The 13,359-nt window shown below is 39.8% G+C and overlaps 1 protein-coding gene across 1 annotated transcript in view; it reads left to right on the top strand.

Moving 5' to 3' along the window:
• The window catches only part of DNAJC3 (DnaJ heat shock protein family (Hsp40) member C3), a 42,099-nt gene extending 28,983 nt beyond the window's left edge, over window positions 1-13,116 (top strand). The window contains exons 10-12 of the mRNA XM_026119419.2: window positions 5,694-5,826; window positions 6,679-6,827; window positions 9,241-13,116. Of these exons, the coding sequence (XP_025975204.1) occupies window positions 5,694-5,826; window positions 6,679-6,827; window positions 9,241-9,398 (440 nt within the window). The 3' untranslated portion in view covers window positions 9,399-13,116. The remainder of the gene's footprint in view (window positions 1-5,693; window positions 5,827-6,678; window positions 6,828-9,240) is intronic.
• The last annotated feature ends 243 nt before the right edge of the window (window positions 13,117-13,359 follow it).

Here is a 13,359-nt window from a genome sequence, read left to right as displayed (position 1 = left end):
CAATGTCTGCTGGGATCATGCCAGACCTGTTGGCTATTCCTTGTTTCCCAAAATACAGAGTACTATGGGATTATTACTTGGTCCCATCTACAGCCTTGCAAAGTAGGGACTGACTAATTGATGTCATTGAGGGTATGCCATTACATTGTTTTGTAGCCTCTTTAAGAGAGTACTAAGTGCTATTGTGCTATAAGAATTGTCAAAATTTAATGTAGTGAATCTTGTTTCCATGAGAAACCTGGCCTAGAAGGAGACTTGGATAATTTGTGTGTTCTGCCCCCCAATGCTCCCTCATGCAGTAGTTTTTGAAGCCTCGGGCTGTTTCAGTCAAATGTGATAAGGGATAGGACTTATAGGCCTTGAATCTGCTGGAAAGCGGGTTCCATTAATTTTCATACTCATAGAACAATTTTCCTTCTCCATTTTTCTGGTACTGGGTCTTTAGCTTCACAACTGAACAAAAATCCCTTCAATTTAAACATTCATGAAGCAGCTGTTGTCATTAATGGCACACTTGAAATTTTTTTGTCTTTTTGAGAAACTAATCACTGGAAGATGCTATTGTTCACCTTTTCAAATGAATTCAGAAGACAGATACCTGTTTGCTGCTTTTCTTAGGCCTCCTTGATTCAGGTGCCTGAAAGCGAGGTGAACAGGGCTGGTGGTGTTTCAAGCACTCCTGTTCACCAGCCCTCTAGGGTTTGTGCCTCAGAAGTAACCTGGTGGTGAAATAGTCTTTCCCTGCTGAGGCTGGCAAGCCTTCTTCCCCCTTTTAAGAAAAAGGATGGAAAACAACAGCATTTCTGACTACAACTGATGTCCTTTTTTACAAAGGACTTGGGTGGGGGTAGTGGCAGGGAGTTGGAGGGGAAGCCTATTCCAGGACTTTCTGTATTTCTTAGGATAGTGAAAGGCTTTGGGTTTTTTTCCCATCTATTGATTATTTAGAGCTGCAGTCTCAGCCTAAGAGCAAATCTTAAGAGGACTTCATGGTGATAATGCCCCCTTCAGGCATTTCTCCATCTTCTTCTGTACTTTGATAAACTCATTCACTGTTGGGAAAATTGGATTTATAAATGAATAAAAAAAAACCCTCCCTAAAATTATTTTGAGATCCAGAAGACAAATCTGCATCAGATTACAGCTAGTATGAAAGGTTCTGATTTAAGAAAAAGGTGCATTGATAAAAGAAGAACACAAAATTAAGGGGTTTTCCCTCAGGTTTATGAATCTTCAATTTAAAGAGGTACAGAAAGGGGAAGCCAAACAACCCTGCCCTCTGTGAGTCCTCTTAGTAGATATATCTTGTGCTTTTTACAAGTGGATGGAATTGATCTGCATGTTTTCTTCTAAATTGATGAATCTGAATTTGGCTCTTTTTAACATTATCCTCTATTAAATCCTCATCTACTTCTGGTTCCTCTGCAGTGAGTGTCTTGCAACTCTTGCAAATTAGAGATAAAAAGCCTTATAACAAGGTAAAGCACAAATGCACAGAACCAACTCAGTGTTGTGCTGGAGCAAATGCCCCCTTATTATGGGATATAAGGAATTGTGGGGAGGACACACCTGGGAGCTGGCTGAGCTTATTTCTGGGATGGGAGCCTGCTGTGCTCAGCCTGGCCTGGTTCTGTGCAACAGACCCTGGTAGCATGGAGCAAACGCCCCCCCACATCCCAGTTATTAAGTGAATTTCTGCCTTTTTCCCCACCCTTGACAATATTGAGTTGGCTGTACTTTCCAGTAGAGCCTCTATAAAAAGTGTTACAGTTCATTAATGTTAATCTGCCTGAAGGTGCCTTCATTTATCCTTCAATGTTAACTGCTATAAAACGATGGCTGAATTTTTTGTCTTGGCTGTAGAGAACACTGAAGAAACTAAACTCAGTCTCCATAGTATTTAAAGGGGTAAACTGAAATTTCCTGTCTTTAAAGAGGAAAATAGTTGCCTCCATCTGGAAATTCTCAAGAATCAAAGTCCTTAAAGATTTGAAGGAAGCTATTGTTAAACATTCAAGATGCAGTTCAGAGTGTGTAGCAGAGTTTTGATTCCTATCAAATGGTTTTAATTGCTTTACAATCACGTGGGTCTAGGACTTGTATGTGAAGACAGATGTGTGATGAATCGCTTTCTGGCTTACCGCATAAGTAGAGGAGTCTTATCTGTCTATAAAGTACATAACACAAGTTCTACCAAAGGGGGAAAAAAATCGTATTTATTGCTTCACTTCAAAATTGCTCAGGAATTTCTCTTTCCGCACCTTGCTACTGTGGAGGAGATGGTTTCCATTTCAGACAAGAGCATCAGTGGTTCAGTTACTCGGTTATAACAGAATTGGCATGGACATGTTGTCTACTTTTACTCATGTTTGATAGAAAAGTAATTCTGCATATGGAATAATGGCCAGTTTGGGTCACTTTATCAGGCAAGACAGGAAAGCCAGCTAGCATGGTTAAAGATGCGTTGCAATTTGCATTTGAGAGACTGTGAAGACTGTGGTAATGAAAGCAATCACAGAATGGTTGAGGCTGGAAGGGACCTCTGGAGATCATCTAGTCCAAACCCCCTGCTCAAGGAGGGCCACCTAGAGCACATTGCCCAGGACCCTGTCCAGACAACTCTTGAATATTTACAGGGAAGGAGACTCCACAGCCTCTCTGGGCAACCTGTTCCAGTGCTCACTCACCCTCACAGTAGAGAAGTTTTTCCTCATGTTCAGACAGAACTTCCTGTGTTTCAGTTTGTGCCTGTTGCCTCTTGTCCTATCGCTGGGCACCACTGAAAATAGTCTGGCCCCATCCTCTTTACACCCTCCCTTCAGATATTTGTACACATTGATAAGATGCCCCCTCAGCCTTCTGTTCTCCAGGCTGAAGAGTCCCAGCTCTCTCAGCCTTTCCTCATATGAGAGATGCTCCAGTCCCCTAAGCATCTCTGTGGCCCTTCGCTGGACTTGCTGCAGGAGCTCTGTCTCTCTCTTGTATTGGGGGGCTGAGAACTGGACCCAGCACTCCAGATGTGGCCTCACCAGGGCTGAGTAGAGGGGGAGGATCACCTCCCTTGACGTGCTGGCGATGCTCTTCCTAATGCACCCCAGGATACCACTGGCCGCCTTGGCCCCAAGGGCACATTGCTGGTTCATGGTCAACTTGGTGTTCACCAGGACTCCCAGGTCCTTCTCTGCAGAGCTGCTCTCCAGCAGGTCAGCCCCCAGCCTGTCCTGGTGCATGGGGTTGTTCCTACCCAGGGGCAGGACTCTGCACTTGCCTTTGTTGAACTTCATGAGGCTCCTCTCTGCCCATCTCTCCAGCCTGTTGAGGTCCCTCTGAATGGCAACACAGCCCTCTGGTGTATCAGCCGCTCCTCCCAATTTTGTATCATCAGCAAACTTGCTGAGGCTGCACTCTGTCCCTTCATCCAAGTCACTGATGAATAAATTGAACAGGATTGGGCCTTATATTGACCCCTGGGGGACACTGCTAGCTACAGGCCTCCAACTAGACTTTGTGCCACTGAGCACAACCCTTTGAGCTCTGCCTCTCAGCCAGTTCTCAATCCACCTCACTGTCCACTCATTTAGCCCACACTTCCTGAGCTTGTCTATGAGGATGAAGGAGGAGAGTTGGATTTGACTGAGGTATTTAAATGAAAAAGGATACTAGAAACTGGTTGCTCCTTTAATGTTGTGGGACAGGGTGAAAGGAAGGAGGGATGCTCTCTGAAATAAGAGGTGACGATCCTTGTGTTAGCTTGTGAGGTATTGCTGCTTTTAGAAATAGTGCCTGAAAGGAGCTGAATAGCTTACTTAACGCACCTTGGATTACTAATAAGGCTCTTGCTTTTGTAACAACCTTTTTGTGGTCAAAGAAGCTGTCATCCTGCTTCAGATTCACCTGTTCTCAAGCTTGTCTCCTCAGTGGGGGGAGGAAAAAGGAAAAAAGTTCCTGTATAGGAGAATGCCATCAAAATTTGTATTTCTTCCAACTGAGAGAAAGTACAAAATGTGATTGGCATCAAGTGTCCTGGATGTGCTTCCTCTGAGGGTGTGCAGCACTAGAAAACATACCTTACCACATATTTAACATTTGCAGTCTTTAAATGAGTCAATTAAAAAAAGAGAGAGAAAGCTGGTACTGTCAGTGCAAATACGTGACCCCTAAGCAGCCTGGTTTCCAGCAGTGGTGCATACTGTAGATGATGGGATGCTCAGTGAAGTTGAGCAAATCTGATACACATTCATCAGGACTTTGCAATGGGACCTCCCCTTATTACATGAAGCAGATTAAGTACCCTGGTGCTTAGTATTATTGGGGTAGTAAAGCAGCATAATGACATCCCTGCTTTTTCATTATTTTTATCAGTTTCAGCAGATTATATTAGACACACACATTGGTATAGGCTTTTATTTTTTAAATGACTGTTGAAAATATCAGCAGAAAGCAAAATGCTTTGTTCAAGCAGCAAATCAGAATGCCCAGTGATGTGAAAATGAACAGGAAGTTTGTATTTTGTTTGTAATAGCATATAAAATTGTTGAGGCACTGGAAATATATTCTGGATTTTTTTCAATAACCAAAACAAGGTTGCAGTGGTATCAGATGTCTGAGTAATACAAATTCATTAGCACTTCCTGCTGTCTTGCCCAGAAACAGTGAAAAACAAATGTAACACCTGCTGAGAGATAGCATCTGCTTGGAAATAATCTGATCCAAGTACTTTGTCTGACTCGGGAAACCTAGGAGAGTGGGATCTGCAAATGAGACTTTCAGGATTATAACAGTGAAAGAACAGCATTCTCATTAAACAGAATTTAACAGTTGTTCCCCTTGATGAATATTGTTATCAAAGAATACTTAGCTGAAGATGAAAGATACAAATTTTATCACTTACATTAATAATGTTTTACTTCAAAAAATGTATAGAAATAGGATCTCTTCAAAATACACAGTAGCATTACAGTACTTCCCTTGTTTTCATTCCTGAGAAATGTAATTCTTAAAATAGAAGCAGGAGAGCATGTCTTTGAAATATGAATTTAAAATGTAACTCTGCTTTTTATGCCTATATATAATAGGCAATAGTTTATTATATCTTTCACTAACAGTGCTACATATTAGTGTTATGTAAATGAGCATACACGTAATCTGAAATCTATGTTGATTGTCATTGAAGAAGAGTTTGTTGTGTGGATCCAGTGCAGTGTGGGAGAGGAAGAAATTTTAGTATAAAGATTTTCTATAATGCTTTCTTCAGTTGCACAGCAGTATTTGGGACTAATTTATTGTGAATGTGGCTCTTCAAATACTGGTTTTGGAAACTTGCTGCTTGATTCCTGTCACATTTTGGTTCCAGAGGCTTTTACATACAACCATATGACTTTGTAACATCCAAAGAGAGTTCTGACCTGCTGCTGGTAACCTCCCTTTTCTTCTTCCCTTTCCAAAAAATATGATGAACCTAAAGAAAGAAAACTATCTAATGAATCAGTGAAAGATATAACTTCCTCTGCTGCAGGGTTTTCTTATTTGGCGGGGGGAACCTTAGCAAGTTAAAATCGGGAAGTTGTGCTGTTTATAAACTGTAATAGCAAAACTTCAGCTTTGGAGATGGCTTGAATTCTTTAAAGTTAGAATTTTTAAGAAGTTAGATTTAAGAAGTTATATAATTTTTTTTATTCACTTTTTCTGAAAAGCTATTAAAGACTATGAGACTGCTCAAGCCAATAGTGAAAATGATCAGCAGATTCGTGAGGGGCTAGAACGAGCCCAGAGGATGTTGAAGCAATCACAGAAAAGAGATTACTACAAAATTTTAGGAGTAAAAAGGTGAGAGATTATCTGGGGGTGTTTACCTGAAAGCTGCTTGTTAAACCAGTACCTCTAGGACTGATCATCTGAATTTGTTCTGCTGCATGTTATTTTTCATTCATGTGTCTCTACTACCTTTACTTTCCTATTGCGCTAGCTTAGCTGTTGCAGCACGAGGATGGGAAGAGGGAGGACAGTATTCAGCTTTAAAGGCATTTTAAACAAGTGCTACTTAATGAAAAAGCACCACTGAGAAGGAAGGAAATAAATCAGCAAGAAACTGGTAGTAGAGTTGATCAACAATAAGGTGAACAAATTGAGGACCAAACGAAGAGTAGAGCTGGAAAGAATTATGGAATGCAAAAAAAAAAAAAAAATTGTGGCAGATACTATGATAGACTGGGTGAGTTTGAAAGGACTGGTTGAAAGCGGTACCTAAAAATGCTTCTGCCATTCACCTAGAGAAACTAATGATTTCTTTAATGATAACCAACCAGATGTTCCATTCTGAGCTAGTATTGGTCACTTCTCTAGTCATGAACTGATTGCATCTTTCTGCTTTTCGTGTCTCACCACTTTGTAAATTCTTCAGACTGGGAGCTGTATTCTGAATAATAGCTCATAATAGCATCTTTCTAAAGAAAGTAAATGGGTGGTAGAGGAAAGAGTAATTTTTGTTTAATATAACAACCTGTTTCCTCTGGTTTTGTATAAGGTGTCTTGAATGCCATCTGCAAAAGGTCATCTGGTAACAGCTTAATTGTTTTGAAGCCCTTAATTCTGTTTTATTGTTTAAAATAAACCTGTAGACTCAGTATGGCACATGAACAGCTAGAAAACCTGTAAATTATCACAATTTTATCCACCTAGAAATGCTCGAAAGCAAGAAATCATAAAAGCTTACAGAAAACTGGCATCCCAGTGGCATCCTGATAATTTCCAGAGTGAGGAAGAAAAGAAGAAAGCAGAGAAAAAGTTCATTGATATAGCAGCTGCTAAAGAAGTCCTCACTGACCCAGGTAACAATGGTTCATATGCTGTGGCTTCATTTTTTTCTTACATCAGTGTAAAATGCAGTCTTAACAAGTGTTAATGGTTTTCCCTCCCCCCCCATCTGTTTTGAGAAGGTAATGCACAAATCAGATAAAAACTTACTAGATTTCTTCCCAGTTCTGGACCGTACTTCAAGATCAGTCTGTTATTGTACCTTTTGTCCAACCCTTTTGACCAAGAATGGTATTAAATCTTGAAAATGGTGGTTAATTGCTTCTCTTCTTAACCCAGTTCTGAGTTTGCATTTTGTTGTCCATTGTATATGTCGCAGATATGCTATAAGGCACAAGGTCTCAACTAGACACTTTCAATCACCAGAGGTAGATTTTAAAGAACTAGTAACAACCTGGAATTTTTATTGCATTTTAGTGACTTTTGTTTTAAAGATAAATTTAAATTTTTTAAAGGTCTCTTTTTAGGATATAACCTTGCAGAGGTTCCTGGCATTACCCAGTTCTGTTGAGAACTGAATTTAGATAGGCAGCCCCTGAAGTACTCGAGAGAAACTCTCAAAACAGGCCTTTTCTTGTTGCGTGTATCATAGCCTGGCTGAGCACTGCCCCAGGAGCAGAAGACTGGGTTCCCGTCAGTCTGGATTAGGGCCTGGCTCCTCAGGCCAGCCCAGTCCTCAGGAGCAAGGCCCCTGTTAGGCCTGGCTGTTTGCTGGTCAGCTTTTGGGAACGGAAAAAGGAGAGAATGCTCTCAGGAAGACGCCATGGCACAGTGACTAGGGCATCCGGTTCCTCCAACCAGGAGATACATTAAAGCAGTGGACCATTTAGTCTGAAGTGAAGACTTTTATATAGAAAATGAGGTGGCAAGGTTATCTTGCTTCCCCGGTGTGGGGGGGGAACCTTCGGCCAAAGCAGTCTGTTAGATTTCTGTCTTGCACTGTTCCTAGATAGTCATTGCGAAGAGAAGCACATAAATGAGGCAGGCATCAGAAGATCCTTTTTATCTTCATCAACTATGCGGGGTCAGCTAAGTGATAATTAAGCAGGTGGGCTCAAACTTTCTTGGGGCAAAGAGGGAGCTAAAAGTACCAAACTGCATTACAAACGCTTTTGGTTAGTAGAAAACCATATTCTGTGTTAACGTGGTCTTTGCTCATAATTGTGTGTGCCTATTAGGGGATTTATGTTTGTAGAGTTTAAGATGCTGTTTGCCCTGTCAGCATCTCTAGAATACGTTCATCTGCTTTCTCCTTGGCATTATTCCTGATGTCATGTTTACTGTTCCTGTCAAACCAACTGGGCAAAAAAATAACACTGGTCATACTTGGCTTTCTTGAGGAGTTTCTATCTGCATTACATTCTTTCCCTAACTGGAATGTCTTTCTCTTCCTTTCCTCTAAATATTTTTCCTGCTGACTTTCTGGGTCTAATAAACATGTCGTGTAAAGAGACACCACAAAGTCTGTGGTCTTGTGGATGTTTAAGCTTTTATTTGCAAGGTTATTGTCACAGGGCTCTGGTGTACTTTGCCTGAGGCCATCTTCCATATTTGCCACTTCTGGTCACCTTATTTCTTCTTACTAACTCTGCTGCTGTCTTCTCTGACTTGTCTGCAGAATGGGTCTTCTGAAAAGTGCCAGACAGTCAAAAAGCATGTAGCATTTGCAGGGCCTGTGGACTGCTTGCAAGTTATATCCAGGTGTCAACTACAGAGTAGTGGGATAGACTATGACTTGCCTATGGTCTTTGGGCCTTGGGGAGGGCTTTCAACTTTTCCTTCTCTGGACAGTGCAGATACAAAATTATCTCAGGAAGATGCTTTCTGCCTCCAAGCTCTGCCATCTCCCAGACAGCTCCCAGCATAAATGGCATATGGAGAAGACTGAAAAAGTTTGGGACTCTGCTCACTGACCTTCATACTATTGCTGAAGGATCAATTTGGCAATGTATATACTGGTTGGGGAACAGTCGGGAGGATACAGCATGCTGTGTTCCCTGACCCATTCTGAGTATGTGTGGTAATGGGAGAGCAAGTCCAATACCCTCAGCAAGGACAATGTCCCAATTATTTGTGGGATGTAGTTGGCCAAAGTGTAGCTGTCCCTGTTGAAATTCACGTATGTCCTATTGGACATATATAGGCAGGGACTATCTCTTGTTGCTTTGAACTGAATGACTTGCTTGAATTAAATTTTACTGCAGTGTTGTAAGGGAATTGAAGGCTTTTTTCTTATGTCATTCTCCTGGACACTTTGAAAAATCAATGCATCTATAGTTAGGCAGGTTCCTCCAAATGCTGCTAATGTGAGTTGTTGTTAGCCCTGAGGGCTTTCTGAAATGGTATTACGTGTTGGTCATCAAAGATGCTTTGTTTTATTGTCCTAACTCCTGTGCCATGTTTTCACCTTTTTTTTGTTTCTCTCAGAAATGAGGCGGAAGTTTGATGCGGGAGAGGACCCTCTGGATGCAGAGAGTCAGCAGGGTGGTGGCAACCCTTTCCACAGGAACTGGAACACATGGCAAGGATTCAACCCCTTTGGTTCAGGAGGAGGACCATTTACATTCAAATTCCACTTCAGTTAGAGCCAAGACTGTTTTTGGTGGCTGCTGCTGTTTTTTACTTAATTTGTTTAAAAATAAAATTCTCTCAGTTCAAGACCCCAAATCTTAATTTCTAATGTTGTCCTTAACCTAGAGTCTTACTGTATTAGAAGAAAGCTAGCTCTTTCTCTTAGTATTCAGAGGGTTTGCTTTGTGGTGAACTTGACAGGCTTATCCTGGTGGGTGGGTTGAATAAGGTTTTGTTACTACTTATGTATTTGTTCCGGGTATGCAGGAAATCTTTATTCCTATTGATGAGAAAACAGTAAGGGGCTATTTAGGACAACACCTAAACATATTCTTAGGACTAAAATATATGCTTAAAGGTAAAAATGCATGTAAATACTTTTCTGAATCAAGGCCTAATAATAAATGTGGAGAGGGTAGTTATGATAGTCTCTGTATTAATTAAATTGTTAGTCATTGTGCTCAGCAGAATGATCCATCTCTCAGTATTCTTAAAAGGAAGTCCTGGTGACCATCTGCCGTATTACTCTTGGTAGTGCCATAGGTAGGGCTAAGAGGCTGCTACAGGAGAAGTCTGAACAGTCTTTTCTAAAGAAGATTTGTGCAAGTAATGGGATTTGAAAATGTCTACTCACTTTATTCATTAACTTTTAATTGATTGGGATGGTTTTCTTGGCAGTAACTGTCAAATATGAAAGTAAAAAGTATACCTGATTTGGTTTTTTTCTAATCACTTTTTCTGAATGTAATTCGGGAAGCTGAAGTATCATTCTTGAGTAGTTTGTACTTTTTTTAAACACAGCATCTCCATGAGATGTGAGCAAAACAGCTTAATGCAACATTCCCCAACTATGCAGCAGTTTGCAACTTTTCTGTATTGTTGTATATAAATTGAGAGCTAATATGGATTGTGAGGTGAGAGTACTATGGACCGTAGGAATAAAATATTAATGGTAGTCTTCCCCCGCCCCCTTTTCTTTAAACTTCATTTCTGCTGGTTGACATGACAGTGAATTAATAACTATGTGCAATTGTTTGAAGTAGTTGTATATTTTGTGTAACAGCCACTGTACTGCAAAAACAACTGCTTGTGTACAGAAAGAGTGACTAACTTCCTATTAGCCAAAAGTCTGATTTTATTTTTTTCTGTATACACATAGGTAAAATTGGTTTAGTGTATTGATGGGACTGTGTGTGTGTGCGCGTGAGTATGAGGTATTACCGAGAGTGTAGCTGCTATCGAGTGAGGTAGGCTTTTCATTCTGTAATTGAATATGTAACAGTGGTTATTGATGATTTTCATCAGCAACCATTTCCTTAGCATGCCAGAATTAGAATTCATTAATGTTTTTTTTGATTTGAACTTTAACTGGAAAACAATAATCAGTTAATAGGAATCTTCTCTCACTGCAGCTCATTGCATTTAAAAGCATAAGCAAGTAAAAAGCAGAAAATGAGCAAATAAGGCCTTCAATTTGAAAGTTATTTTTATCACTCCAAGTGCAGTTGCTATAGAAAAATAACCCTTCTCTCCTGCCCCAAGTACTTCTGGACATAATTTTGAGGTCATGTGGCTTGCTAAAATGTATTTTCGACAGCAATTTAAAGGCCAGTGTTCGTTCAGCAGAAACTAATCTTCAAGCTGAAGAGTGTATTTGGTCACTTCTAGCAGCTTATGGTATCTGTGCTGGTGCAAAAATACCGCAGCAGCATCTTAAACTCCAGTGTCAGATATTTTTCCAAGTTGAATTATTTTTCTAGAAATTCAGCATCTACTTTTGACCAGCTTTTCTTTAAGCTCTAAGATGCTCAGGGCATTGTTCATGCTCTTTTAGGTTAGTCCGGTTCTCCAAGGGCCTCTGGGGCTCAGACATAGGAGCTTGCTGCACAATAACCTAGTACCCTGTGGCATCAGCTGAGGCAGAGGGCTCCTGCGCATGTGCTTTTTGCTCACAATAAATAAAAGATGATTAAGTAGTTCAGCTGCCTTCCTGTTGGTTGTCACTAGCCCCCCCCCCTTTTTTTTTCCTATAAGCTAGATCCAGTTACTTGCACTTGCTGCAGGCTGAATGGCTTCTGTATATGGATTGCCTGTTGTGCAGTTATGTATGTGTGTGTGAGCCAGTGCTCTGTGTAAACGTGTATATAGTCTTATTCACTACAGGAGGGTCTGGGTTTGAAATGCTCTTGAATGATCAGTGTTGCAAGTTTGTACATACAGGAGTGTTGTTCAGTTTCAGGAAGTCACAGTAAATGCCACAGACAGCTATGTCTGTGTGCTAGCAGGGTGCTAGAAATGTTATGTCTCCTTTTCAAGGACTACCCTTGTTCAGCGTTTTTGTTCTTACCCTTTCCCTTCTCTGTTTTAAAGGCTGTAGCTAAGAGAATCCAGTTGCCTGGTTATTTCTTTTATCATTTTTATGGAAGGAAAAAGATGGTCTCTCTTAGGTAAATTATTCAGAGCATGCACTGATGTTAAAGCAGTGCGTATTTTTCTCTGGGAAGTGGACGGTTCTGCCGAACATTGGAAGCGACCAGTAACAGAAGGGATTATATTCAATTTTGAGGATGAATGGGATAGGAGAATAATGTATGGGGGGGGGGAGCTCTAGTCTGGTCAGTGATGGAAGAAAACTGATGTTTGAATGCTATTCTTTGATTCCTTTTGTGGAAGACTATCTTGAAAATGAAACTAAAAATGGCAATGGAGGATAAGGTTTCCTGACATTAAGCAGACTGATTATATGAAATGCTACCATTTTAGATGTTACCATTTTAGATGCAGTTTTTAAGGGAGCAGACGCTGGCTTTTAGCTTTAAGGTACTTCTAAAAATACAAAGGGACGAAGTTGTGCTAAAGCAAAGGCATTTTTGTTTCAGCGGTTTCCAGATACACATATTTGCTGATGTGGCTTTAGAAAATGAAGTCTGATAACACAGAGTGTTAATGGTGCAAACTATATACAAGGAAGCTGAATTCACCTTTTTATTTGTAATAGGTATCTGTAGTGCAATAATGTTCAGTAACTGAACATTGAAATAAATGTCTTGACAGTTTGTAAACCCTAAAATGTGCATGAAGCATCATTACAATAATTGGCCTATAGGTGGATGCAAACTTTTTATGTTAAAATCTATAGTTCAGTTTTTATAAACTAGTTTCCAACTTGTTTTAAAATGGAGGTGGGTGGGAAAATGTATTTTACTTGATACATGCTTAATACTGATGTATTAATCAGTATTCAAACAGATTCAAAATTAATTATAAACTTAAGAGCTCAAAACTTGTGATATAAGCAGAAAATGTGTCAGCTTACTCAAAAAAAAAAAAAAGCTTATTTCAGTTTTCAGACTTGTGGAATAAGAATTATTTTTCTGTTTAGGGCTATGGTTTGTAGGAGCTTTGCTGGAAATTAGCCAGTATAGCATAGCAGGTTAGTTCTATTTAAAAGTGCCTTATTGTAAGGTATTATTTGTTTGCTCTGTAAGATACACTTCTCCCATCTCTTTAAGTTTTATGGATAAAATTTCTTTTTTTTTGTTTTTGCCCACTGCAGTTTTATGTTTTAAGAAGGGTAAGTAAAGTTAGCCAGAGATTTATCAAATGTTTCAAATTATAAAATGTCTTTATATAAAATCATAAGAAATCTAAAAAGCAAGAACTGTTTTTTCTAGAACTATGGGAATTATTTTATGGTATTTTTCACAATAAAGATATTTATGATGACAAGAATGCACTGCAGTGTTTTTATCTATCCCTCCTTCCCCATCCCACTCTCCAAGCTTTGAAAGTTGGAGTTGCATAGGAATGCAGTAAAAGGCTGTCAAAATACTAGCTTTGGGGTTAAATTAAAATTATCTTAGGCAGCTGATACAAAAGGTGACAGGCTTTAAAAACTAAAATAGAAGGTGAAATAGCATTTGCACAGGTAATGGAGCTGTAGTGAAATGTTTCTATGATAGACAGCATTTGACA

The sequence above is a fragment of the Dromaius novaehollandiae genome, chromosome 1 (assembly GCF_036370855.1).
Source record: "Dromaius novaehollandiae isolate bDroNov1 chromosome 1, bDroNov1.hap1, whole genome shotgun sequence".
NCBI lineage: Eukaryota > Metazoa > Chordata > Aves > Casuariiformes > Dromaiidae > Dromaius > Dromaius novaehollandiae.
The sequence above is the reverse complement of the archived record's forward strand: the minus strand, read 5'-3'. Positions and strand labels throughout refer to the sequence as shown.